At 41.4% G+C, this 27,823-nt stretch overlaps 1 protein-coding gene across 6 annotated transcripts in view; it reads left to right on the forward strand.

Annotated features, from left to right (window-relative positions):
• Nucleotides 1-27,823, forward strand: part of MSRB3 (methionine sulfoxide reductase B3) — an 83,992-nt gene that overhangs the window by 20,990 nt on the left and 35,179 nt on the right. For all 6 annotated transcript variants that reach the window (XM_021385089.1, XM_021385095.1, XM_021385090.1 and 3 more), the window contains 3 exons: nucleotides 9,834-9,942; nucleotides 11,731-11,808; nucleotides 22,511-22,539. In XM_021385089.1, the coding sequence (XP_021240764.1) occupies nucleotides 9,834-9,942; nucleotides 11,731-11,808; nucleotides 22,511-22,539 (216 nt within the window). The remainder of the gene's footprint in view (nucleotides 1-9,833; nucleotides 9,943-11,730; nucleotides 11,809-22,510; nucleotides 22,540-27,823) is intronic.

Below are 27,823 nucleotides of genomic sequence, written 5' to 3' on the forward strand. Positions count from 1 at the left end.
CTGCTCCAGTGCATACAGCAAGTAACTGATAGAAATAATGATTATGCAGATTCCATGTACATGTTTTCTGTAGCAGACCACCAAGATATAAAGTAAAGAGATATCTTACTTTGCTTTGCTGTGTCTTTTACTTAGAATGGGTTCTCATTTCTTAAAAAAAATTCCTTTAACACTTTGAATGTTGTGCTGCTTACATCACATTTGTCGCATGAGATAATTTGCCTTTTCCTCCCCTGTAGATCAAAGAAAAGTATGTGTTTGTACAATTAAGCAAAAGTAATGATAAAGAAATGACAGGGGTAGAGTTGGTATTTTTTTCCAGGACATGTGGGAAATTAATAAAGTTCTAGATAATACTGAAGTGTTGTGAAGTGTTTAATTACTAAAATAACTACTAGTAGGAAACCATGCTTTTCTAGGCTTAGATTGAGATACAATACATCTGTATGAAGATGGTGCTGGGCATATGGTGTGAGTCTTTATTAAACAAATATCTATAGCTAGTTTCTCTCTTGTTTTATTAAATGTTTGTTAATCTCAGTTTCAGTAAAACTGTCTTTCCGTAAAATTGAAATGAATAGCTAGTGAACAGAAAGTTAACTGGGTCTCCAGAGTGGATTTTTAACAGTAATCATCTGGTAACAGAAAGGATCGCTTTGAGGGGCAGATCTTGCAAACACTTACATACAGGAGTTATTCCTGTGCGTATGTCCCTGTGAGCTCTTGAACTGCTCGTGTCAGTGAAATTATCTGCGCACGCAGCGTTTGCCACATCTGCCCTCAACAGTGAAGGCCTAGAAAAGACATTGGTCTCATGTGTTCCAAGTACACTGGCTGCTTTTAGACTTGGTGTACACTGAGTAGATCTGAAAATGCTGCATACTGTATGTTTGTATGTTTCAGAGGTGTAACTTCTTTAATTCATGTTTTAACTTCCTCTTAGCTTTCCGTAACACCTATCACCAAAGATGTATGATTACAGGTGGCTCTTCACGTGGCCTGAAAGAGAATAAAAGTGAGACTGAGTTGCTGTATAACAATACCCGCTAGTACGGCTATGGTTAAATGCCTGTCAGTGTTTTCATTATAAATCCCTATTTTCTGGGGTTTATAACTCGAATGTAAAAATTTGCTCTGGGCTTACATGTGTCATACAAGGTCTCAGCTGGATGTTCTTGTTCCTCAGAACTGGTTGGGGGGCAAAAGTTAAAACTTACTTCTATGAAGCTAAATTAAGTTTAAAAAAAAAAAAGCAAATATCAATTTGGAAAACAAAATGTTTTGTTTTTCACTTCAGTACAGTACGGTCTTACAAATTACCTAGTTCACTGCCTCCCAGTGATTATGAGAACTGTCCAATCGATACATACTTGAACAGGCACTATGTGAGCACAGCAGCAAGCAGCATGTGAAGCTATTCATGTGTCATTAATATACAAATGTGTTTGTATGTCTGTTTTGCTTCTTGGTGATAACGATGATAATAGAATGCTGCATTGTCATAATAGAGCATAAAGTTGGTTTTTTTTTGAATGGCTTGAGAATGATTTAAAAAATCAGTCTGTATAACTGTCTTAATGGAAGTATATCTAATGTTGTTTTTGCTTAAAAAGTTATCCTGTGTTTATGAATGTTTATTTTGTACAACAGCATTCAATCTAGAATGTCTCATTTAATACAGTTTAATATGAAATCTATCTGTAGATATCTCACTGGGAGTGATACCCTTATGATGCCTGATGCTTGCAAAACTTGAGATGATACAGAAGACCAGAAATCCTTTGTTAATGCACCTTATTTTGTACCCAGACTGTGTACCTTTTTCACCCCTCTCCTCCTTGCTCTTTCTGTACCAGGAGGCTGTGGGCAGAGGCTGCTCAGGGCTCTAGGCTGCTCAGGGCTCTGTGCTGCTGAGGGCCATGGGATGAGGAGATCATTGTGCCCCTAGCACTGAGCACAGAGCCAGTTCCTCAGCGCATTCCCTGAAGGATCTCTTAAAGGCATTTGCTTTCCCTTCCTCCTCCCATAAGGGACCCACCACAAGCCATTTTTACCTTTCTCACAAGAATGTTGTAATCCTGGGAGCTCATAAATTCCCTGCCTTCCATTGCTGCGCCCAGTGCAGCTTGGGCTTACTGCATTTCTGCTGAAACGTAATGCACAAGATGGATGTAAAAGGTGAAGTTTTGATGCTGTGTTTCTGTGTTTTAAAAGCTCCAGTGCAAAGCTGCTCTTTCAGTTACGAGGCTGTTTGGGTGTGACAGGAGGTCTGAGGACATCTTTAAGGGCCACCTTCGCTCTTTCCCCTTCAATTAAAAGCAACTCCCAGACGCGGCCTTTCTCTGAGGAGTACATAAGAAGAGAGGGATATGATGTGAAAGAGAGATGACAGCACACAGAGGGGAAGGAGATGTTATCTGCTGCACAGCTGAGGGAGGGCAGGCGAGAAAAGGTGCAGTTCAGGAGGAAGGATAGGATGTTAACCCTCAAGTCAGCAAGAATGTGTTTGCAAGCGATGGAGGAGATGATCCAGCAGATCCCTCATCCAGGGGATGCACATATTGGAACTGGATGGCATTGAGAGGGTCTGCAGGCACAGGAGGCACCAACGCCCTGCTGCTGGGTTAACCACAGCTTGCTCACTGAAGGTCATCGTTTTGGGGGACAACGAGGTGTGAAGAGAAACTGCAACCCAGGGAGGGAGATAAGCTGGCAACTGCCAACCTTTTAGTCCTGATGTGGGTTGAGAGGGGAGGGGGCTACCGTGTTGATTTCCGTGGTGGCCAGAGCCGAGCGAGAGCCACAGCGCAGGAGCACGGCACCTTCCCGCTGGCCCTGCCCTCCTTCTGGGCTGGGAGCTGTGGAGCGGCCGGCTGGGGCAGGTCGGCTCCCTGCTGAGGGCTCAGGGTTAGCTCTGGGTTGTTTGGAATCGGAGGGCAGCAGAGACCTCCCCCGGCTCTTTCCCTCCACCCCCAGCCCAGGCACTCGTGTCACCTCAGTTCTTGAAACGCTGTGCTCATTTCGCAGGCCACACATCACTATTGTGGAGGAAGCAGCAGGAGGATTTAGCAGCAGCCTGAATACTACAATAAGCTACACAGCACTGCGGTAACCGTTGGCAAATGGTGACTTTTTAATTGTTTCCGCTGCAGGGTTAGACCTTTATTAAAGCCGTGTGAATAAACTTATTTTGATGGCTCACTGAAATATTTTAAATGCAAAAGGTAGCATAAAGCACTTTTATTAAATTCAGCTTAATTCTGCTGTTAATAAAATGCCTTCCCATATGCTGTGCACCTTTTTATTGATCCTGCAGAAATCTACTGACCAGATACAGAGTGCTCTGGTCTTTTTTGAAGAGCATCTGCTTTTCTTGCTTTTAATTTAAACAAATGCAGTGCCCATGAAAGGTGCTGGGATCATATCAGCAAAACAAAGGTCTCTTTATCTATTACGGGAGAGAGGAAGAGAAATCCATCATTATAAATGCTCCCTCCCCCCTGCTGTACCCATGGATCTCGATCTTGCCTTGGTTGGTTTGCACCCAAGAGCAAGGCAGGCAGGGTGGCTGCCTTGTGCCTGACCTTGGCTATTGTGGGCTGACAGAAGTGGCAGTGATAATGCAAGGAGTTTTGCTCCACGTTGCAGAAGGTGCTTCTGCCCACCAGCCTCTCTTGAGGGGCTGTGTGCTGCCATCGCCGCTGTCCTTGTGGGGCAGCCATGCTCAGCCCCACCTGTGGGGCAGGCTGCTCTTGGGGGAATCAGCCTCAGAAGGTTGTGGGAGTGAGGTTGTGGCTGGTAGTGACACTGATTTCATTAATACGAGATAAGGAAGTAGAGTAGACGAATGGAGCTGCTTTTCTTTCCTCCTTTCCCACTATGCAAAACACTTCCATCCCCCTGCTGAATGTTTTTCACATTCGCAGGGAGGGCAGGCAGCTTCAGATTCCTTTTGCAGGGAACAAAGTCTCCTTGGCTGGCGCATCACCAGCTGCCTCGGCCACGTAACCGCAGCACTGGCACTTGCAGCTCAGGGCAAGTGACAAGGCAGCTCCTGCCCCATAAGGTCTGCCCCTGCTGCGACCACAGTGGGTTCATTTGGGTTTTAGTGCTCAGGAAGCTGGTATTCTTACATGGAAGATCTCTGCTGGTGACTCAGTTCATAGGTATGTATAAAACAGGAGACGTGCTGATGGCCAGGTGAAAAAAAGAAAGGTAGCGGCTCTGTTATTTGGTTGTGTGGGAAACTCGTGAACTTGCAAAGAGCTGGCCTGTCCTTCCTTTGTAGCTGTGTGACCCTCCTGACTACTAAGTCAGCCTGCTTTTTTGAGACACATATTTTCTGATGTTGTTCTTGACCCAAAATTGTGGCTGTTGTCCCGGTACCTGGCTTTTGGATTTTCAACGCACAATATAGTGGAAATGGGCTTCACCCCATTACTCCTAATGCTTGCATGAAACTGCAAATGGTATTTCAACAGCAGATGGGAGTTAGCTACCTACAGCAAGAAAGCAAAGGAGCCATCCCTCGGAGAAGAACCACAAATCTGTTTTTCAATGTGTAAAACGTTTACAGGGTTTCCTTAATGTCAAAATTTGGGTTTTACTTAAACTTGACCTCCCAGATTTCAGAGTTCTTTTGTAGAATCTCTCCTAGGCAGCAGCATGCTGAGGTGATTTAAAATGGCTTGTGATGGGATTATATAAAGATGTACGACATCAAATACTGTGCTTTGTAAAACATTTTTTTTCCAAATTTACAAGCTAACAGAACTGTTTGCATTGATTTGCGTTTTCGAGGGTTGTTTTCCTTTTAATTTTTGTTAACTAGATAAACAGTTCCACCCCTCCACACCCCCTTTTTTTTTTGTCCTGGTAGGGTACAGACTAAAGGTGCATGGGACACCCATGGGTGAAACAGAGCTGTTTGTTCTCCTTTTCCTAAGTGGAGAGAGATGCAAAACTGCAACCAAGTGACATAAACTGTGCAAGCAAAATTTAAAAGAATAAAACCAAGAGATTCAAAGTTTAATAAACCCAAGTGTTAGTGATAACAAATGCAAGGAGATTGATTTAAAGACACGTACACAAATATTTTCTAATCTTGCAGGATCCCTTTTAGCTTCAGTGTGAGACAATTCACTGTGGATGAGTGAGGTAGGACTCAACTGTGAAGGGGCTTTGGGAAGCAGGAGATGCTCAGAGCCAGGTCCTCTGAGCTGCTCTGCCTTCACAGACCCTTCTGCAGTTACTGGAGCTGTGCACATTCTGCGGGGTCTGCCCACACAGGTCCCATTGCACAACTGGGGCTGTGGTGTATAGGTATAATAAGATCTGCTGGAAGGACCCTCAGAATGCTTGGGTATGTTAAAAGTAGTACTGAAAACTGGAAGCTCGATTTATTATATGGCTGTGCTCTGCTGGAACGTTTGATCTTGCAGTATTTAATTCAGGAAGCCTTAATGGTATGCGTTCAGTGCATGACTGTAATGTCCATTAATGCTAGTGGAACGTAAGCATATGCAGAAAGAGGAAAACGTATGCTGTGTCTTCCATGAAGCTGAAATGCTGAGTTAATTTTGCAGTGATGGGAAGCAACAAGACATAAGAGAAAATCATTAGAACAGTTGAAAAGGGGATGTAAAGGAGGAAAGGCATCAGGCACAGTGCCAGGGTATTTCAGGGCACGCCAGACACTGCTCGACACCCTCCGGCACGGCGGAGCAGGTGAAGGGCTGAGTGGTGAGGAGTAATGGTCTGCAAACTCATGTCAGTCTGTCTGGACGTATCTTGTTGCTGGTTTCCTTGTGACTGGTTATATTGAAGGAAATGGCACTTGTTCGCCTGTGTTACGAACCACAGGCTTGAAAAGGTCGATTGAAATTGGAATTTATATGCGAGGTGAGATGCTTAATGTCTTCATTATCAGGTCAGCACCCAGAAAATACTTTCTGTTCACTTCATTTTTATACAGAAGGCCTCCAGACACCAGGGCTGAACTCTAAAATGCGTATAATCTGTGAGTGAACAGTGAATTGCAGCACACTTCGCATTTCTTTTCAGAAAAGCCATTCCTAAGCACAGGGATGCTACAAAGGGTCCAGAAATGTTTCTGATTTTGTTTGTTTCACCCTCTTGAGCTTTTTTTTATATTTACACATTAAGATTTGCGGGCCTGGCCTTTCCTTCAAGGAGCTTCCCATCCTGTTCCAAGATCCCAGCAACTTTTAGCACTGCTGGAACTGCTGAAAGGACAGAAGGCAGGAGGCCTGAAGCGTCATTGTCAGCGCCGGGTATGGAGTGGTGGTGTGCACTGCTCCCCTAACAAGCACCAAGGAGAACGAAGGCACCGTGCTGCGCTGACTGGAAAACTTGCAACGGAATCCATGTGAGCGTTGAAGATTTCTGCCAAGGGAAAGGGTGAATTGTGCAGGCAGAGTAATGCACAAGCCGATAATGAAGGGCACCCAGTCTGCTCTTGGAGGCATGTCTTCACTGCTCCTAGTAGGACCTGGTGGAGCAGCTGGGTCAGGGTGGATCCAACTGTGGCTTTTCTAAAGGCGCTGCTGGGAGCATCACCTCTGGATAACGTCAGATTCCGTTCGGAGTCCAAAGACAGAACAAACCCGACCTTGGTCATCTTCACTGTTTATTTAGTCTAGCCATACTGTTAGTTATCACACAGATGCCATGCTATGTGTGCAACTGATGGCCTTGTATCTCTTCTGCCGAGAGTTGCACCATTTGTGAGGGAACGGTGGGGCCTTACTTTGTGCCTGAGTCGCCCAGGAAGGTTTTGCAGTTTTTGTTGCTGATGACCTGCACAGCTTGCAGGTGGTACCTCGTGCAGGGAACTATGGTGAGGAGGGCGGCCGGGGCACCTTTGTCCTCTTCTTTAACAACCATTGCTTGTCAGTTTCCCTCAGATCAGCAGGATGATCGCGTACTGCAGGTTGAGCATTTTTGTCCACTTGCATGGTAGTTCCTTCCCAGCTGAAGGGCTCTGCTCCTAGAACCCCATCCTGCCATCTTCCTGAGGCTTGTAGATGGGGCATGATTCCGAGGAAGCGTCCTCACAACCTCCTGTCACGGCTGAGCCTTGCATTACCTCCCTGGCTCTGCAGCAACGTGGGAATAGTGCAGTCAGTTCCCCTGGCCTTTTGTTGCTGCTAGCAGTTAACTTGTGAGTGCAGCTACCTGAATAGGGCTGTTCCTTAGTGCTGAGGGCTGGACCAAGAGATTGCCTCTATGATTTGTAGTGCAACCACAGCTTTTTTTTGCTGCTGTGTGCTCCATTAAATTGGAAACCTGGAAAGTCCTTTGTTGGGTCAGGTTGTAGTTTACCCCAGTGCAGATTAGGATTCCCCTGCAGACATAAATACTTGTCTGTATTGTAAAACAGGCGGTTAATTATTAAAAGCAGCGGGGAAAAATCTTTTGTAACATGCTCCCTACTTCTGATCTATGTCATGGATCAAGTGGCATATAGAAATTTCCTAGTGAGTAGCAGCGAGCCTGCTGGTTGAAGAACACGGCGTTTCTGAGAGAGAAGGGAAATCATTCAAGGAGAGCAAAGAGGGAATGCCGGCTATTCTTGAAACAACTGAAGAGCAAATGGAATTTCTGGTAAAAACAACTGGGAGATATTTTTAAAAATGAGCTGTCGGTCTGTAGGATTCTTTGCTGCTCTCTAGACCAATTTTTGGATACTGCAACATCAGACGAAAGACCAGCTTTCAAAAAGTTACCTCCTGAGCAGCGTAATGCAACACAACAATAGTTATTTATGTAATGCATGTGCTTCCATTCCCTGCTAGCTCTGCTTTGAAAGACTTGCTAGTCCTAAAGCCCGGCACGTTGTGAGAATAAAAACCTCCAAAGTTTGACATCTTTAAATAAGCAACCAAACGTTATAAAGAACAAACCTCACTTACAGTTAGGAAACAATATTTACATTTAAGGTTGAAAAGCCAGGATGTAGGAAAATTTTGCTAATTTGGAAGGTGACCTTTAAGTGCACCAAAACCAAATAATTTGTAAGCTATGGCACAGGGCACATTCCTGCAAAATTTGTGTGAATACTGCTTTAGTGGTTCTTGAAAGACAAACAAAGAGACCTGGAATGAAATCTTTATCCCTCTCCCAAATAAGATTGGAGCTAACAAAGGCGTACAGCAGCGCTCTTTCAAAGCTCGCCATTAAAACGCGGGCTCTGCAGCACAGCTAATGAGAGGGCTCAGAGTGGAAAACAATCTGTTTTTAAGAATGTTTAGATCAAAAGTAATTTCTAATTTATGAAATAAAGTCGCTTTTCAATACCTTTCTTTCACTAGTAAAGCTTTTTATGTTTGCACTATTTACTTCAATCAGATGTTTTCAATTTTACTTTTTTCTTCCTGAAAATACTTCCTAGGGTTAGTCAGTAGTGACCAACAGCATTATTCTTTTTCTCTCTCCCCTACTCACCCACCCCCACACATTAAAAAAAAATGAGAAAAGAAGAGGGGGAGGAAGAAAGAAACATCTTTTCTTAAATGATTTGCAAGCATCTGTGCTTTAAGCTACTTTTTATGAACACTCCTTAGTAATGACTCAAGGTAAAAAAGCAGAAAAGCATCCAATGTTAGGAAATTGCAATCCAATACCATGTAATTTAAACCTGCCATTGCCTCTCCTGTACTAAATGACATACAGATGGGTAGCTCTGTTCCCTCTACTTTGGGAACACAATTGGTCTTTTTATGAGTGTATATACATTACTAGCAAAAAATATTTTTGTCAGGACTGTTTATTTCTAATTGTTTCATATTTTAATTACTGTCATTAGAGTGCTTTTTTCCTGCCATACTTTGTCAGTTCATTTTTGCAAGTGATTATCCAAGTTATTTTAATATTTGGCAGTTTCTCTTATTACTTTGGGAGTTTTCATTCAAAAGCAGCTTTATTGTTATTTTTCTTCCTTGATGTGATGTGCATTTTCGTACTATAGAAATGTTTTTTACAGTAATCCCCATGTACTCCTTGGATATTTTGTGTGAATTAAGCAAAATATGAGATTCTCAGAGAAGGGTAATTCCAATAGCTACCCTATTTTTTAAGGCAACTTTATTGTTGAACCTGATACATCATACTGCATGAAGAAATTACCTGCTGCTCAGGGCTACTATTAGTGCTTCAACAGGGAAAAATACAGCTGCTACCATTATAAAGTAAAAGGACTAGGGTGCTACTAAACGTTGAAGCAACCAGATTGGAATCCTAAAGATTTATAATTATTTTAAGCTACCTTAAAGTGGTGTGAAATTGTTGGACACTGTGGCTGAACATCATATGCCCATTACCATAAGTCTCCAATATAGATGTCTTGTAAAGAACATTTCAGCTGTAGTTATATATATATCTTTTTTTTTTTTTTGCATCTTTCTTTCTTTCTTTCTTTCTTTCTTTCTTTCTTTCTTTCTTTCTTTCTTTCTTTCTTTCTTTCTTTCTTTCTTTCTTTCTATCTTTCTTTCTTTCTAAATGGCTGGAAAACGTTAACTTTCTTGTGAATGATTTTGTGTGCAACAGTTTAGCGTATAACACACGGAAGGGCTTTGGCTGTAGCACATTGTCACTGCTCCAGTGGAATCACCTGGCTCTCAAGCAAAATTCTTTTTAAACTTGGATTTGAAAAAATAATCAGCTGCAGTTCAGCTGAGCCATTCTTCGTGCATTAGGGACCGGTCTGGTCATTGACAAGTGAATGCAGAAGCTATGCTGTGGCCGTCTGCCAAAGCAATTATTCAGGATTTAAGCTAAAAAGGCTCCTTCTCCCATATCCTCTCCCTTTGCAGGGTCATGTAGGGATAAAAAAGACTGTAAGGTGGTCTTTTCCCAGGAGGAGCTGAGGAAGCGGCTGACACCCTTGCAGTACCATGTCACTCAGGAGAAGGGGACGGAAAGGTAAGGCAGGGCAAGGGGAGTGCAGCCCTCGAAACGCAGGCATCCTGCTTGTCTCCCTTTCCTCTTGCTGGCGCTTCCTCATCCTTCCCGGCAACTTTTTTTTCCAGGAATTCTGCACTTGTTTACTAACCCCTACAAATTAACACCACCGAAAGACAAGCATCTGCAGCATGGAGGCCACGGCCAGGGGTCTTGTGTGACTTATAATGAACACTGTATGTCTTATAAAGTCGCAGGGCTTATGTTTAGAGTCTGTTTTTAGTTTACTACAAAATGTGTGGAAGTAATAGCGGTTTAGGTACACTTCTTGGAAGACATCACAGTAAGCAGAACCACGAGGGAAATGGCCCCGTGCCAGGATGCTGAAGTTTTGAAGGTGGTCATTGTAAGTATAGACATTTTGGCTGCAGAAAGAAGGTAGCATAATTTAGTTCTTTTCCACCCCGCTCCAATTTCTTTTTGAAGCACATGTGGAGAAGGTATTTATTGGCTCATTTGTGGTTGGAATGTCAAAAATTTTCAATAACTGCCCTCACATGGCTTTAGTCGCTGGAAGCCAGCCCTGAATCCTGCAGGAAAAAAAGGGACTTGCTTCCAAGACTGTTTTTAGTGAATAAAGTCTCCCTCAGCTGATTCCAACACGAAGGTAACTTGCCAAGGCCTAACCATTTTTGTTGTCTAATTTATACCATTGAGCTTGGCATAAGGCCGCAGCTTTACCTCCGATCCAAATGTACTAATGATGTAACTGCTTCTTTTCATTCGTGACCTGAAAGGGCTCTTCACCACACATGGGGTCCTGCTTCACAGGCAGCACTCTTCCCGACAGTGTGCTGTTTGCTGGACATGCTGAACGGGCAGGAGCGAGCTGATTTCCCTACTCCCATCCCTTCAGCCCCCCACCGCCCCGGCTGGCCAGGGGACGGGGACGGCATCCCCCGCCGTGAGGCTTTCCTGCCCCGCGTCCCTCCCTCTTGTGTACGGGACCAGCAACGTGATTTAATGTGCACAAACAATCGGAGATAAGGTCATTCTTAAAAATCCTGTTTATAAAAAAAAAAAAAAAATTGGACCTCATAAAAAGGGTGAAAGGATAATAAAAACAAGCTGTGGAGCACATAGGCTTTTTGTTGGACTAGCACAGCTGATTCGTATTAGATGAATGACCTCCTAGCCTTTTAGATTGTTAACTTAGAAAAATATTCCCTTAAAGCTGTAATATTGCTTTTCAGCTACAAATATAAGGCGCATGCAGCTTGAAATCATGGAGCAATTATTTCATTTTCAGCTACAATACTTCTGTTGCCCTGGCAGCCCATCTTGGACACACCAAACACCAAGTCTTCATTATCATCTCAATGGCAGACACCCAAGAGCTTTGCACCTCTCGCTCAGCATCTGAACTCATTGCTAAAACATTTCCTAAAGGCAAACCCTCTTGCACAGAAGTACATAGGATGAAGCTAAATTTCAAACCATCCGTGTTTATAAAATGTACATGTCACTTACCAAATGTAGGAAGATTCTAGTTTTTCTCCTTTTTGTTGTTCTGTCCTTTGAACTGTGCGACAATTTGCTTCCTCTTGCATGATACATAACGCCTGAAGCAAACTAATGAGGACATTCCCCTTTCCCCGTGCCTGCTTTATTTGCTTCATTTAATAAAAAACAACTGCAAACTTCTAATTGTTTTTTTTCTGTAATATTTTTCTAAAGTCCTAGCTACTTTAATAATTTTTTTTTAAATCCTCTATTTATTTTTAAAATGTAGTGTTATTGTTTTCCCAGTGCCTTTGAGGGGGAGTACACACATCATAAAGCTCAAGGAATATACAAATGTGTTGTTTGTGGAACTCCTTTATTCAAGTGAGTATACTAAATGTAGTTTTGAGATTACTGTCGCTTAGTTTATGTGCTGTGTTCCAGTAAAATCTTGCATATATTGCAGTATTTATGTAGCTGTGTAAGAGAATGGAAGTCATTCAAACTGGTAAGAAGTACAAGAGAAGCAATGTAATTAATAATGTTATAGTAAAATAATAAATACTTAAAAATAGTAAATAAATAAGATAGCAAATTTCATAGCAAGATAACACTGTATTAGAATAGGCATTTTGACTAAAACAAAATAATTTTTTTTTTCCATATGCAGCCATGCCAAGTAATTCTAATACAGTATTTTGCTGCTCTGATAGAGCCGAGTTCTGGCTGCTAGCATTACTAGCAGGCGGCTTTAAGATCTGGATCCTGTGTGGCAATGCTGCATCCATGCCACAACATTGTGTCCAAGAATGGAGAAATAAGTAGATGCTTTTTTAGAATTCTCGCAGTTAAGAAAACAAAACCCAGGAAAATGACATCACTTACTGGATTTTCATCCATCCCAATTAACGCGCACAGAGAGCTGAGTTGGAAACTGAGGCAAGGATTAGGAAAGACGTAATAAATTTTGTGTCTTGCATGAAAAATACTCTTTAGAAGTACTGTGGGAATTACAGCTCTAAATTAGGTGGTAGAAGCAGCACTGATTGAATTTTCTCAATCACTGCATTGTTCTGCCCCATTTCTGTTGTGTATTTTTTTCATATTTTTGGCCACTTGTCTTCATTCAGATGAAGAATTTCATTTCTTGCTCGTTTTCCCTCAGTTCACATTGTCTCAGCCCTCTCACTTGGAGAGACACCTTCACAGCAGCATGAAGCAGGATGGTCAGGATAGCGTAAGGAAAACCGGGTCAGTAATAGGTTACGAAGGAAAATAAAATTGATGTAGCTCCAGAATCACAAGATGTGGCAGTGATAGTTTTTCTCAAAAGACTGTCTGTAAAGATGAAAAAAGCACTTCATCTCTGTTAAGTTGGATTTCTCTGTTAGATGACCCGCAGAAGCTTCAGTAGTAATGTAAATCTTTTGAGTTGGAAAACTGATCATTATGAGCTCAGCCAAGGCAATATTCTCATGTCATGTGTTACTGTGGTGCTTGGCTTGGGGGTACACACTGGGATCTAAAGGCTCCAAAACCTGTTTTTCTACTCTGCCACTTAGACATTCCCCTGCTTACTATAGCTCAGTCTTTGTGGGGGAAATCCTGGCTCTGTTGAATTCAATTCAGGTTTGGCAAATGAATACAATGGAGCCAGGATTTCACCTTGTGCATTCAAGACTGGCTTCCTTTCTGTCGTCTACTGGAGAAAGAGTAATTTTTTTGTAAGGTGAGATTTGGACAGCAGTAGTTCACATAAATGAATGTGAACTACTTTCCAGTTGCTTTCACAATCCATTTCATATGGGAAAAAAACTGCAACAGGAGACTTTCTTGTGATTATCTCAAAAGCACAGTATGCTTTGGCATAGTCGACTTTTTCAAGTTAAAGGTAATGAGTTGGATTTCCCTGTGTGAAAAAAGGTATATGGAAATGTCCCTGTTTTCAGATTCTCTTTGAGGCTCCCCATGGATTTTATGGGAGGAGAGAGGAGGAAAGAGGGAAGTTGTTTTTTATTTTTAATAACTCCCAGGCCAGTGGGCACCTGAAAAAGCCTTCCTCATTGTGTCCCAAGCTTCCCTAGCCTTTGTGTTGCTTTGTGGCACTGAGCTCTCACCACCTCTGATCTGCACTGAATCCTGCTGGTTCTGCTGACATGACTGGCCGAGGTGGGAAGAAATGGAGAAAGCTGTAGGGACCCATCAGTTCTGTCTGTGGGGCCAGGTACAGCCACAGGGTTGAGGTGTGATGGGTGCTCTTTCAGTGTAAGTGCAGTCACTGCAGTATCAGCAGGAACTCTCCTAATCTACCCTTTCACCTGCAAGATCCGTGGAGGGCACAATTTTGTCTTCTCCACTCAAATCTTGAGTGGTGTAAGTCATCACCTCAATACACTATTGATCTATGGAGCAAAGGTCTGAATGCAAGATACACAAATGCAATTATTGCATACTTCCATTGGAACGTTGGGATTAATAGCAAAAACAGACATGTAAAAATAGTGATTTCAGTGTCATCATGCAGCAGAATACATTTAGTTTCAGCAGTCTCAGGAACAAGCAGTCCACAGTCTTTGGTTTACTGACCCCAGAATTTCAGTATGTGTCTTTTTCAACTGGGGAAGATACATTCCTGTATCCTGGTGCCTCCTTCAGCCCAGCCAACTAAAGAAGTGAGAAGGAATTGTAAATAAGAGAATGCAAAATGTGTGTTCTTTACTAAATTTTCCCCACAAAGTATAAATAACCAGAATATTGTCTTTGGAGTAAGGAGGTAGGACAATACAAAGAAAGGCCATTGCCCTAGATAAAATGTATGCAAGTGGTTTTTGGTTTTATCTTTTTTCTTTTCTTTCTTTTTAATTTCCAGATAGGCATCTGAAACTTGGATTGCCATTTGGTTCTCATTGGGTGTCCATTAATTTTTTTTCTTCATGTCGTTGTAATCTGTAAATATATATATTTGGACAATGGACCTGTCAGATTAACCAGGAAAGAGACTGAAGCTTCAGCCGTAATATTAACAAACCTCAACTTTTAACATTTCTGATTTACGTTGTTTCATTACCATGTGACACACGAGGTCAGGGAACACATGAATTTTACACTCCAGATGAAAGACCTGGTTTTTGGTACGTCTTTAAAACAGAGCTCTGTCTCTATCACAGGAAAGATAAAAGAAACAATTAGGAATTTAACATCTCTTCATCTACCTACTTGTACTAGTGTTATGAAAAACCTCCCAAGCTTTATGGAGAACATGCTTTAACTTTTTCCACAATCAAAGGTGGCTCACGCATAAAATCCATAATCTTGCCATTGAATCTAATTACTCCATCTCTGAACTTTCACGCCAGACAGTCTCCTACATCCCAGTACAGCTGCCCAAAGAAAGCAATAAATGAGAGAGACAATAAACTAATCTCAAGTATCTCCTTTTCTGCAAGCCAGCCCATGTGTGGTTTTATGTTACACTGTGTTACACCCCAGTCTAGCAGCAGGCTTATGCTAAAGGCAGCCGCTCGGTTCCCCCACCTTCCTCTAGGTTGTTCTTCATGGCTTCCCCTTCACTGCATACTGATCCAGCAGAAAACTGATCTACCAAGAAAAAACTCAGTGCCTGCATGCTGTACTCTCTGGCGTTCACTTTTTTGTGTGCCACATTTATGGCTGGACAGTCTCTGCAGCAGTAGTGCGTGTTTCCACGTCAGTTTGCAGAGAGCCACTGATGGCACTAGTATATTCAGTATTTTCTCAAAGCGGATGATATTTAAGGATAGCACCTACTTTATTTTTTTCAAGGAATTGTCTTGTATTATCTGCTAAAATATCATTTTGCCCACTGCGGTGGCAAGCAGAGGTTACAAGGGGCCTGCATGAAACCCGCAGCTCGCACTATTGCCATAGGAGAGCAATATTCCATATTTAATAAGCTACAGTCATGTCCCTTACCATATGCAAGACCGTGTGAGAAAGGCGTGGAATACATGGGTTGAACTGGGAAGCTGAGGAGAATGACTTCCCTTTAAAAAAGAAATATTATTGTTGTGTCAGTTTCCAATTTTTAGGGCCAAGGGAAGAATTGCCAAGTCTTAATAAATCACCCACCACTGCCTTTATTGCTTCCTGGAAGGAACTCTCAGTAATGGTGTTGGCTATTCTGAACACGTGCTAGGAGAAACAGGAATACCCGTATTCATGTCATGTTTTCATTCGGTTTTCAATGAACTGTATCTGGTCTTCTCAACATCTCTTGGGCATCTAAAAGCAAATCAGGAGAAAAGCAAAGCATAGTTGTGTGATGCTGCAATGCCATTAGAATGATATCCCTCTTCTCCATAACATAAGAGAGGATTTCAGTCACTAGGCTAGATCTATAGATTTCTTTACACTATTTGGGCAGGCCAAGTGACAAATCACCACTGGCCATCTAGCTAGGAGTGCCCATATGAAATACTTGCTGTAGCATCTCTGACAAGGTGTAATGGATCTAATAGACCTACTGAAGCAACTTCATCCATCCAGACTGACTCTGAGTTTCCTTATAAAATTTCTACTTTTGTGTGTTAAAACCAGGAGCTTCCTGTTAATAAAATTCATTTAGAGTAAGTTAGCTTTCACTTGCATAGGAATCAGCCAGCAGGAGTGTAATCACACTGTACTCCCTCCAAACCCAAATCTTGGGTCTCGTATAGCTCATAGGAGCTTCAGGATCTTGAAACTTGTGAGAGCTGATGCAGCTCTTTGTGACTCCCCTGTGAAAGGCTGATGTAGTTAAAATTAAAACAGTGAAGTTGCTATCATTGATCATTGGTTTCCTCTTGCTTTATTAATTTAGGGTTGAAACCAGCCTTAGTTTTGAGTCTGCTGTATCTTTGCTTTGAGTCTTCTGGACAACAAATTGTTATGCACTCGTAATCACCTTGACTGAAATTAAAATAGCACAGTGCTTGTCGTCCTCAGAGCCATCTGGACAAGACAGTCTCCAACAGAAAAAACAAACAAGTACAGCAAGATGGGGATCTCACTGCTCACAGAGGACTTTTCAACAAGTATGATTTCCTAGAGGCAAGAGATTGATGTAGATTTTATAGGAGATGGGAATTAGGATTGAAAAAAGAAGGAATAGAGGACTTCAACTATACCATTTTAAATATTTCAAAGTCTCATTGAGACAAGCCTGGGAAACTGTTTTCATTTACTTATTGCTGAGCACTGCTGAATTGCAAATCTCTGTAGAACATACTAAGAAATTAAAAAAGAAATAAATACAAAGATATCCATAATCATAGAAATATGCATAGATAACTTTCACTGATTTTACTGTAAAATTTCCCTTTACTGTCTGTCATTTTTAAAGTCTGATATCTAATTTCCCCTATTTGAAAACACACTGCTTTGTACTGACTGCTTATCAGTCTCACAGCTTGGAGAAACAAATTTTCAGCTGGTCTTAACCTACCTTATGCCTTACTGTGTACGTATGTACCTGAAATAAAAATCAAGTACAGTGGATTTTTATGGATTGTGAATACAGAAGTGTAGATTTCTATATTTACCTATTTTTAACTCTCATTTTAAAGCAAACTCTGGACAGAACTTACCCACAGAGTACATGTTGACTTACATGATGTTAAAATGCTCTTTTTGAATCTTTTCGTCAATACGCAGAACAGAAATTCTCATGGCTTGCATCAGCAGTGAATCAGTCTTTTTTTTTCTGTAGCCTAGGAAAGCAACATTAAAAATACATCAGTAACTAGGCTTCCTAGGGAAATATGGCTCACAGGATCACGCTGTCTGTGTGTCAATTCTTTCCCAGTAACAAAACCTTATTATTTAATCTACTTGCCAATTTCAGCCAAATTTGACAAGGGAGTAGATATTAAACCTCAATGATATTAAGTTCTTAAATCTTCTGTGAAATTGGGAGAGAGATCACATTCATGACCTCTCTGAGGAGAGACCTGAGCAAGAGTTCGGCTACATTATTAGATTATTCCAGATAATATTATTATAAATAATATATATATTATTGTATTATACCAGAGAATCCACATGAGGGTGGAAGAGAGAGAGGCATTATGCATGTCCAGATCTGGGAAGTGCCTATGAGGAGTTTCACCTCATTAGGCACTTTGGTACCTGCCCCCTGGCCGTAACGTGGCTGAAGCCCACCTTTTCTGCTGCTGCCCAAGGAATGCCTTCGTCCTTAACACTCCTCAGATTCCCCGGTTATGGGGGTCTTGTAAATTCCTGGGTAGTTACATCAGGTATTCATTCTTACACTGGAATACTTCTGTGATTTTCTTTCTGGAAGCTTGCCTTGCTGCTTGGGGCTTGGGCTCATGAGTAAGATCAGTGAGCATGTCCAATCAGTTATTTGCTTTTTCAGGAGAGAAGGGCTATGTCCATACCTGTGAACAAAATGGATGAAAGCCTCTTCTCTGGTCCTCAAGGCAGGTGTCAAGACATGGCTGGTGTCTCTTAGTGTAACTTCTCCTCTGCTCCACAATGGAGCAGTGTGGTCTACGCTGCTCAAGGGGATAGTGTCTGGCCTGAGCAACCCTGTACCCTGCCTCTGTCCTGCCCAGGAATGTGCCGGCTCTCACAAGCATGGTTTGGGCCAGCACAGTGTCCACTGATGTGCACACAACTGAGACCTTCTGTCCTGGCCTTCTTTAACTTAGCAGCAATGCTGTAGTCAAGAAAGCTGATGCTCCAACTTAGTATTTTTTGTACTATTGGTTGCAAACTGCCAAGAGAGGAATGATTTTATTCTGCTCAATGACCTGGGCCAGGACACTGGTTGGCTTGCATTATGTCAGGAACCTGCTAGATCCTTTCCTCTTCAGTAAACTGCCAATGCCAGTATGGAATAAAGTGCTTTGTGAAGGAAGTTGTACCAGAGGTGCGACTATCAACTTTACAATTGCTGAAGATGTTTATTCAAAGCCCTTATCAGAGGGGAGTAGTATTTTCAGTATCTGAACCTTTCCATGCTGTGCTTAACAAACTTGAAGCAAAACTTTGCAAAGGAACAAACTGGAATAAATTGCTAATGCAAAGGTGTAAGAAAGCCAAGAGGATCCAATGACTCCCTCACTGTCACAAAGAAAGGAATTGTTACAAGGATCAGAACTACAGTGGTTTCATTGAATGCTTTCTGACAGAGCTGTGTTGCTTTCTAAGGCTGTTCTCAATGTTCACTGGTCTTCAACCAAACCTTAATAAACCTGATAAAAACTTCATCAGAAAGGGTGAAAGAAAATACCAGTTTTAATTCAACAGTAAGTCTTCTTTCCCCTCTCTTTGCCACAAGCCCACTTCCACTCTCTTTCTTACTACTTGGCATCTAGAGGATCAGGTTTATGATGCCTTTTAAAAGACCTAGGTCCAAATCCTTCACCTCTTCACAGTACAGACAAAGTGACTGTCTTTACATTTTGTTGTTTGTGGTGGATTTAATTATCTCTGAGGTACTTAAAGTATTGTGGCACCTTGTCCTTAGCTAAGCCTTTCCAATAGCTTTCTATTTCCTTGTCTATTGAGTTTTGGTAGTTGAGCTACTTAGTGGTTGTATTTCCATGTGTTGTATGTATCGGAGTCATATCACAGTTGGAAATGGAAAGCACTTTATAAATGTCCTCTTGTTCTTTTTATTCAAATAGATTCCTTCCCAAAGGTATTTCTGAATGACTCCTTGACTTTCAGAGTACTTCTATGGACAAAAGCAGAGAAAATATGCATAAAGATGGTCTTTTTTCAAAATTTACCTTCTTGTGTAACAAATGATAAAAAACAGTTTGTAAAGTGCCTGGCTGTATAGAGTGCATCTTATTTGGTGGGATGTTTAGGTTGGATATCAGAACATGTACAGTGATAACAAAAACTGCACAGAATGTTTTCTTCTAGCTGTTGTGGTATTGAAAGTATAAAGGAATCACAGTGAATATTTTTGTTTGTAGTAGAACATGCTTTGGAGCTTACTTTTAGCATTTAACTATGTTCTATTTATTGGCCTTTTTTTTTAGTTGCATATTTTTAACACCTATGTGCAGCTAGTTTCTGATACATTTGCCTAGTGTGCTATAAAGAGAATGATCCAAAGTCCCAAAAGATCTAGGGGAGAAGTGCTGGTTCCACTGAAGCTGTAGGAACCTTTACTGTGCCTTCAAGGATATGGAGATCAGTTCATGTTTTTGTAGAGTGCTTTTATCTTGTCTGCCAGTCGTTGCTTATTTGCAATGCCAAAGACTTTTATTATCTTCTTTCCACTTTTCTGTGCCTTTCTAACATCTAATCATTTCTATAATACTGTGCCTTAAATTTTGCGTTGTTTTCCCATGGTGACATGATGACCATGACAAAGGTTAAGGCTGTCAGTGGCTCCTAGTGCTACCTCCCATGTTGTGTTTTCTCTCATAGCCATTCTGCTGTTGCCAGACAAAGTTCTATTCATTTATCTCCCCGTATCAGTTTCCTGATTTGCTGTCCAGTAATTTATGACTGCGTGGAGCTTTGGTGCTCATTATGCTGCCCAGTGACCCTTGTGACCCACTCCCCCCTCCCCACCTACTCTCTGCCATCTTAGCCCCTGGGCTAGTTGCTACTGCTGCAAGATGGAGGGCCTCTGTCCATGCCAAGGTGAATAAAAGGTCACCAGCACCATCTTGCACAGCTTTCGGCATGTGACATCACGGGTCAATACAGTGGCTGTGCAGTGCCATATCATGAAAGATACTTCAGCAGAAGAAAAAATATGCAGCAAAAGGCATGTGCTACTAAAGACTGAGCAAACTGTCAGGTTAGCATCATAGAATCATAGAATCATTAAGGTTGGAAAAGACCTCCAGGATCATCAAGTCCAGCCATCAACCCATCACCACCATGTTCAGTCACTGTCACCATGGGATACCGGACAGGAGGTCACCACACTTTGCTGGTGGCCCCCAGCCCTGCTGCAGCAATGGAGCAGGATCCCCCCTGGCCCTTTTTGGCTTTTTTTCTGGGTATCGTGTCTGTTGCCAAAAAATTAACAGATGAATAAAGAGAAATACACAAGTAATTCACCCTTTATCGGTTTACTATGGGGGTAAATTACATGTCAGTTAAAAACCTGTGAGGGCCTGTTTGGGAGCCTACTATAGAAGACTGGAAATGAACTGATCATCTGGTGGCTGACACTTAAACAGTGCTCTGATGGAAACTCTCCTTGCCTGAAGAAAATTGAAATGTCAGTATTTCTTTTATTCTGCATCGATAGCTGTTGAAGGTTTTTGTGCTAGGCCGAGGCCTGCAGAGGCGTGAGCAGGGGGTGTGAAGTGTTGCCAACAACTTCATCAGCAGAGTGTTCAGGTACTACGCACCACTCGCCTGACATGCACCTTTTGCAGGGGGAGAACTTCATTCCCTGCATAAGTACAAACTGAAATATGTTACCAAACGAGAGCATGACTGGTGGCTGGGTAGTTACTGCCGGTGGTATTTGGAAAGGCATTTCAGCATCAGTGCTTTTGGGGTTCTCTGTCAAATAGGAAGTTAAGCTATGATTTTTCCCTTCCATCTTTTCACCACCTGGGCTATACTTAGAATATAAAAGACTGAGTACTGGGGGAAGGTGGAGAATGAGCAGGAAGGGAGAAGGAAGTTGTTTCCTTTCTTTAACTACTTACACCAATAGTGCAAATTGGTTCACTTTTTCATTGGGATTGATTTGATTGTATTTTTTTGCTGTAGTGTAGATCCTTAGTATGGGTAATATGATGCCAATTACACAAAATATATAGAATGTGTAAAATATGTCTGCAGGTATTTGCATGCACAAGCTTATAAACTGTTGGCTTTGTTGTTATTTGTTTGTTTTTAAAAAAAGGACTGTAACTTCCAAAAATACATCCTCTCCCTGATGCATCATACAAAGATCCCCTTAGATAGTTCCCCCTTAGAACTCCTGGGGAAATGCATTTTCCTGCCGACGTAATGTCCTTTAACACGACTCCTGCGGGTCGGACCTGGTGTCCCGCTGTGACAGCCACAACCATGTGTACTGCTGATTGTGAGGGGGCAATATGAACCTGATTGGAACATGCCCGCTAATTGGTTTGAGAGCGAGATATAGACAATGCTGTCTTACAGCAGATTGTGTAGATAGGCCTAGTCAGAGGGTTAATTCTGCTTGACAGCACATCAGCAGCATCTTGAGAGTAATTACCCAACTTAAGTTTTCCCACAGTTGAATTGAGATCTTCAAAGGCTTCTACATTTACAAGTATTATTAACCTATATCTGAAACATGATGTTCCCACAAGGGCTAATTTTTTCTTCCTTTTATTAAATATACAGGTTATAGGGTTCATTTGCTAAGTGCTAAGCCCTTAGAAGAAAACACTGCTTGTTAGAGAGAGAGAAATCCAAAGTGCACGACCAACGCTAACGATGCATAATGCACACATCATTGTCTTTTTGCAAAGACTTTAAAACAAGTTAAAATTTAGGTCTGGCTCCCTTCCTCTCTCCCTCTCTTCCACCCCCTGCTTTCCACTTTTAGGAAAATCAAACCACTTATTCCTATGTGCAGAGTGAGTAAATTGAAGACACACACAAACAAAACCCTCCTAGGATGTTGTTCAATTAAGTGCAGATCATTGGATACAATACATATGACATTAATGAAATGGTATCTGCTTCAAAAATAGATTGGAAACATGCATGAATAAATTAAATCCTGTTAATGACTTTTTAAAAATGAAAATGAATGAAAACAATATTTATTTGTTAGGAACAACAGTATGTCATGAATAACAGCATATAGTTTAGTCCTGTTTTAAATTTATGTTCTATTTTCTGCATTCATTTTGTGATTTGTCTTTTAAAATATCTTCTTTGTAACAGTTCATTATAAAAGCCCAAAATATTAAGAATCTTATTTATCATTTGGGTTCAAATGCCACTGAATGCATTAAACACAGACAGGCAGACAGTCTTGTTAAATACAATATTTGCTGGGAGGGTATCAGTCTGTCAAAAGGCTTTTATGGCACGAAGCAGATCTTGTAACTTGTGATCTTTTTATTTTCTTTTGCAGGTCAGAAACGAAGTTTGACTCCAATTCAGGTATGTTTAGATTTACAGTGTTTTGCTGAATGTACACTACTCAGGTTAATCTCAAAAGAGTACTTTATCAGTTCAAGTTCAGTTTTGTTTTAAACAAACTGGGGTAGGTCAGTCTTAAAAAGGATCTTCATTTCTCACCCTCTAAAAACAGCGTCATTACTGTGAAACATTTGCTTTTATTCCTTTCATTATTCCCTGTCTTTTTATGTTTTCCCAAAAGATGATCAGGAAGATGTATCTCCTGACAGACTTTAATTGATCCAGAAAAATTATAGAACAAATAAATGATAATGCAGACTAAAGCAAATGGAGGACTGAAGTGAAGTTTTGAAAATGATCACTGCTTTAAAGGCAAATGCTTTTCTTCCTGGTGGACAAAGACATTTCATGGGAATTTGAAGTCAGTGCAGCCTATCTGTCAGGAAACAGATGATTTGTCATCAAATTTTCATGACAGATGCATGTACACAATGCATGCCAGACCAGTCTGTAGGGCTCTCTCTAGGAGGTTTACCAAAAGGCAATCTCTCTCAAGTTGTCTTTTTAAAGAATTTTAATGTGTTGTAGGGATTGAGAGGGAAGTGAAGGTCAGTCTAACAGGTTAATGTGTATCTAACAAGACAAAAAACACGGGACAGCAAACAGAAGAACAGTTGGGAGAAAAACAGAGCTTCTAATAGCAGACTGTTACTTACTGAGTTAACTATTCTTGGGCGTTCCTTAAACAACAGTAGATTAAGAATAGCCTGCCATCCTGAAACTAGCTGAAATGTCCATTGCCTGAAACGATTGCTCAAAATATATTTCTTGTTAGGATGGAAAAGATTTCTTAAACAGAAAGCCTGATATTACAGCAATCTTGTGTTTAGGCCAACCTTGTGTTCAAGTTATCTTCTATATGATTTGCTTAATGCAGTGGATGTAATTGCTTATAATGATATGAATTTTACAATATACATTACTCAGATTATTTATGAAATAGCATGTTTCCTTTTATCCCAGCTGCAGCATGATTTGGGTTTGAAATGTGAGGTATTACTTTGCTTTTTCTTTCCATGCTAGATTTTATCTTTGGAACTGTATGGGAGTGAAATCTACAGCAGGAAGCATTTATATAGCTAATTCCTACATCTTGTATACTTGAGTCATCTTGCTTCTATTATGATTTTAGTCGGAGAGTTCAAGGTTACTTGAATGAACTATATGCTAAGATTGTTTCTTAGATCTTGGCAAAACAGTTTTACATGGGAGGATAACTTCACACATTTTGTGCCGTCACCTCCTTTCTTTATTAATAAAGACCCCAGGACTATGGTGCGGAGCACAATGTCAAATGTCTCACTTTTCCCTTAAGGAGAAAATGCTGTCTGTGGAACTTCGATTTGCTCAGTGGGTTAAGCTACAAACACTTTTCTGACATTTTCTTTGAAGCAGCACTCCCACCATGCGCTGCTGCCCTCGGCCATGAAGGTGGGGCTCTGAGATCTCCTTGGGAGCACAGAGTATTCATGCACTTTGGCACCATCACAGCTATGGCAAATGACTGCTCGGTCGATGTCACCTCTCTGGGCTCTGTAGGCTGAATGTGAGCTCTTAAATGTCTCTTCTTCATCTGTGTGGGCCCCACAGGCTTTCCTTCTGTGTGTATAGTCTCATATTCTGATCACAGGCTGCCTTTTACCATTGCTTACCCAGGGGTGCTAGAAAGCCTGGTTGCTCAAGGACTGGCAGGCGAGCACTGCTCTTCTGAGCAAGCATTGCTTGTACAAGGCCAGATGCTGCAGAAGGAAATTTGGAAGTAAGGACCATTTATCGTAGATCACACAAAAAATACATAAATAGAAATGATCAGTAAAAGCCTCAAGATCTTCTCTGTCTCTACAATTTTTGCTGCTCCTAAATATTTTCTGGACTTGCACCAGAATTCTCTGCAGCAGGTGGTCAGGTAACTTTGTTTTGCTGTGTGTTAACAGGCACTACAGATGTCACCAGGAGTTTAAGGCCTTGTGCTGTGTTGCTTTCCACTTCAGAGTGCTTTGTATGTATATCATCAAGGATGCAGTACAGGAATGTCCAGGGCTGAGGAACTTTTTAGATTTATTCCTCCTTTTTCTGCAGTGCCTCACTTTCACATTCTGCTTGTGACTCTTTCCCCTAAGTCCCCGAGGAAGACGTTGGTTGGAATAGTGTCAGGCTCTCCTGCCATGGGATGCCAGCCACTGGCCAAGGTTTGAAGGCTCCTCTCCCAGGGCATGGCCATGTCGGGGGCTGCCAGCCCAGGCTGTGCTCTGGCTCTCATTCTATTCTTTGCCAAAAAGATTACTCTTGGAATTGAGAACTACAGACATTTAATGACTACATCTTATCAGTGCTGTCTCTTTTGGTGTCACATGCAAGGATAGTTGTTAGAAGATAATAGAAAAAGCAGATTAAGCAAACAATTAAAATGGAATGTTAAGAAAAAAGAAATCACAGAAAGTTCATAACCTTAATGTGCATTTCATAGTCGGAAACACCAAGACTGAAAAAACCTTTATCTCTGTGAAAAGTACAGCAGCCTGCTCTTACAGGAATGGTGATCAGTTCTTCCACAGAACTGTTCTTGATGGTCAGATAGTATAAGCACTCAGAGTTTATCTCTTGTTGCCAGAAAGTGACAGAAGCGGAGAAGAGGAGATGCTGAGGTCAAGTCAACATGTATCACCCAAATGAAACATCACTGTTTTTATTTCTCCACTAAACAATTTGCCATCCCATTCCCCAAAGCAGATGTTAAGCTCAACCCTCCTGCAGCATCGGGGCAATTGGGAGAGTCTAGGCAGGGAGAGGAGGGATGCATTGGTGGTGGCAGAGAAGCATCTTGGCAAAACAATCTCTTTCTTCTATGAGGGGATGTGATGCCTTATGTAGCACCATGTTCTGCATAATGCATGCCTTTGAAATGTGTAAATGTGACATTGCTTTCAAGAGGGTTGCTGCCATTTGAAACCAATGAGTCTACATTTACATGACCTTGAGCTCCTCAGAGACACCTTAAGGTACTTTCGTGTCCCTCATTTCGTTTTGAATTTCCCAGACTGTGATTCCTGAATAAAGCAACAATCCTGCAAACGGACACAAACACGCTTTGTATGAGCGTATCTCATGTTACTCCAAACAGCTCAAGTGTTGAACCTGAGAATGAGATAATTTTATTCTAGAATGAGTATTTTCCTGCAGGGAGCTGTTCTACAACCTGTCACATGCTCTAAATTAACCTTAATGTTAATTCCAGTTAACTTGCAAGTCTAGATGTGCCCCTGTTAAACATTTATCAATGCTTATTGTACTTCTCCTTCCTAGAAAAGTGTGTGAAGTGTAGAAGAGCTGAAAGAAGTCTTTTTAAAGCAAGTACAAAGTCTGGGATACAGCTTTAAAAGTGCCCAGTAGGCTCACTGTAAATGAAACCTTGGAAATATTGTTCAGCACTGAAATATTAGGCAAACATTGTCAAAAGAAGATTAATTTGAACTTGAGAATTAACTTAAAAGAAGGCTGTAAAATTCCTATAGTGATGATCGGGATTTATCATATAAATAGCTATAACATCTGTAGGGGACGCACATTCTTCATATCAAGACTAACAGTTCCATCTGAGAAACTTTTTTCTCTGCTGACTTTATAAGTCTAGCTGGCAGAGTTTCTGTCTCAGAGACCACGGGATTAGCTTCATGCTGTTAGAAGATCTTATGAAATGAAACAATTTTGCTTTCCTGTCATATTATGATGGATTTCCCTGGTACTGAAAATAGATTTTTCTAAAAAAGTACTTGAAGGCGAGAAAGGTTGTAAAAAAAAATAGTTTTTCTCAAAATTTGTTAAGGAACAAAGTAAACCACAAAAAGCACAGCTGAATCAATTTTGTTCCAATTATGAGTATTTTGGGAGTGTCTAAAATGCTTGTAGTGTTATGTGCTTGGTTAGCAAATTTTAAAGGCTCGCATTTGCTTTTGGTACAGAGCAATACAAGGCTGATAAGAGTGGATTTAAAAATACAAGAAATATCTTGGAATAGCAAGTTATGGATTTTTTTAAATTAAGATAAAAATAGCAGGGAGAACTTGTAGATCTCAAAAGTTGTCACTGAACGCTGTTAATCCTACATTAGTAATAGAAAAATAAGCATAAAAAGTTCAGACAGCTGTCTCGGCATGTCCTCTGCTCACCAGTGAATGGTAGCGGTGAGTTTCCTATGGCCTGCAGGGAGGGCTGGAGTTTTCTTGGGGCATCCCCTGTAACGTTTGGTGTATCCTGCACGTCACTATGGCTGTAAGCCATGTGATAGTGTTGGCGGTGAAATTATGAAGGGGAAGAAATCTGAGTTCTGTGTTAAAAAGAAGGGACAAATCCCTGGACAATGCACTCGGACTCCAGTGGAGTCTCTATTATGTGCATGTCACTCAGGTGGTTGAACGGAGGAAGTCAAGGCGAGCAGTGTGGTGAACGACAATGATGAAAGCCCTGTGCTGTAGAGATGCCTCTGTGCACTGGCAGAAGAGGGAGATAAGCCCAAGAGCGCAAGCTGCCTTCAGCCATGTTCTTCATCTCTTCCTGTGCCAGCTGGCGCTCCTCTCAAAAGAGATGTACATTGAGATGTGCATCTCCAAAAAACAGTTCTCTCTCCCTGCTTGACTGAACTGCACATCTATACAGATTAAGCAAAATGTACAGACTATCTGTGTGATTTTATATCTCCATTTGCGTAAATACTTTGGAGAACTGTCTGATAAGCATCAGGAATTAAGCTATATTAGCTGCCCATGTAGCTAGAGGCTGTCCTGAGGGATAGCCACACACCAGCTTTTGTTGGATCCTTGCCACCCCAGCAATCAAATACAAAGCAAGCTGAAGAGACCCCGACAGTTTCTGGAATTTCCTTCACTTGTCTTGTCTGGAATCACAGTGTCTATTCATAACTCTGTAGTTTGTTCTCCTCTTGGCACGTTGTTTTTTCCACTAGAAAGAGTGTGTCCCTGTGTCTTCAGCTCTGCACAGTGCTGTCACTCTTTTGTCCCCGTAAAAGTTGCCATGCTTTCCTCTTTCGCCTCTGTATTTACTGCTGTAGTTCCCTTAATAAGGCCCTACAATGTACTGACTTGCCAGGCTACATGATTCAGCACAGGTGTTAGAAAACAGTCAAAGAGAATTATAAGGTTGAGGTGGTCAGATATTTTCCCCTCATAAATTCCTCTCAGCTACACTTCCAGATGTTCAGCAGTAAACCTTCCAAACTCTATCAGCCCTG

This window comes from Numida meleagris, chromosome 1 (assembly GCF_002078875.1).
Source record: "Numida meleagris isolate 19003 breed g44 Domestic line chromosome 1, NumMel1.0, whole genome shotgun sequence".
NCBI lineage: Eukaryota > Metazoa > Chordata > Aves > Galliformes > Numididae > Numida > Numida meleagris.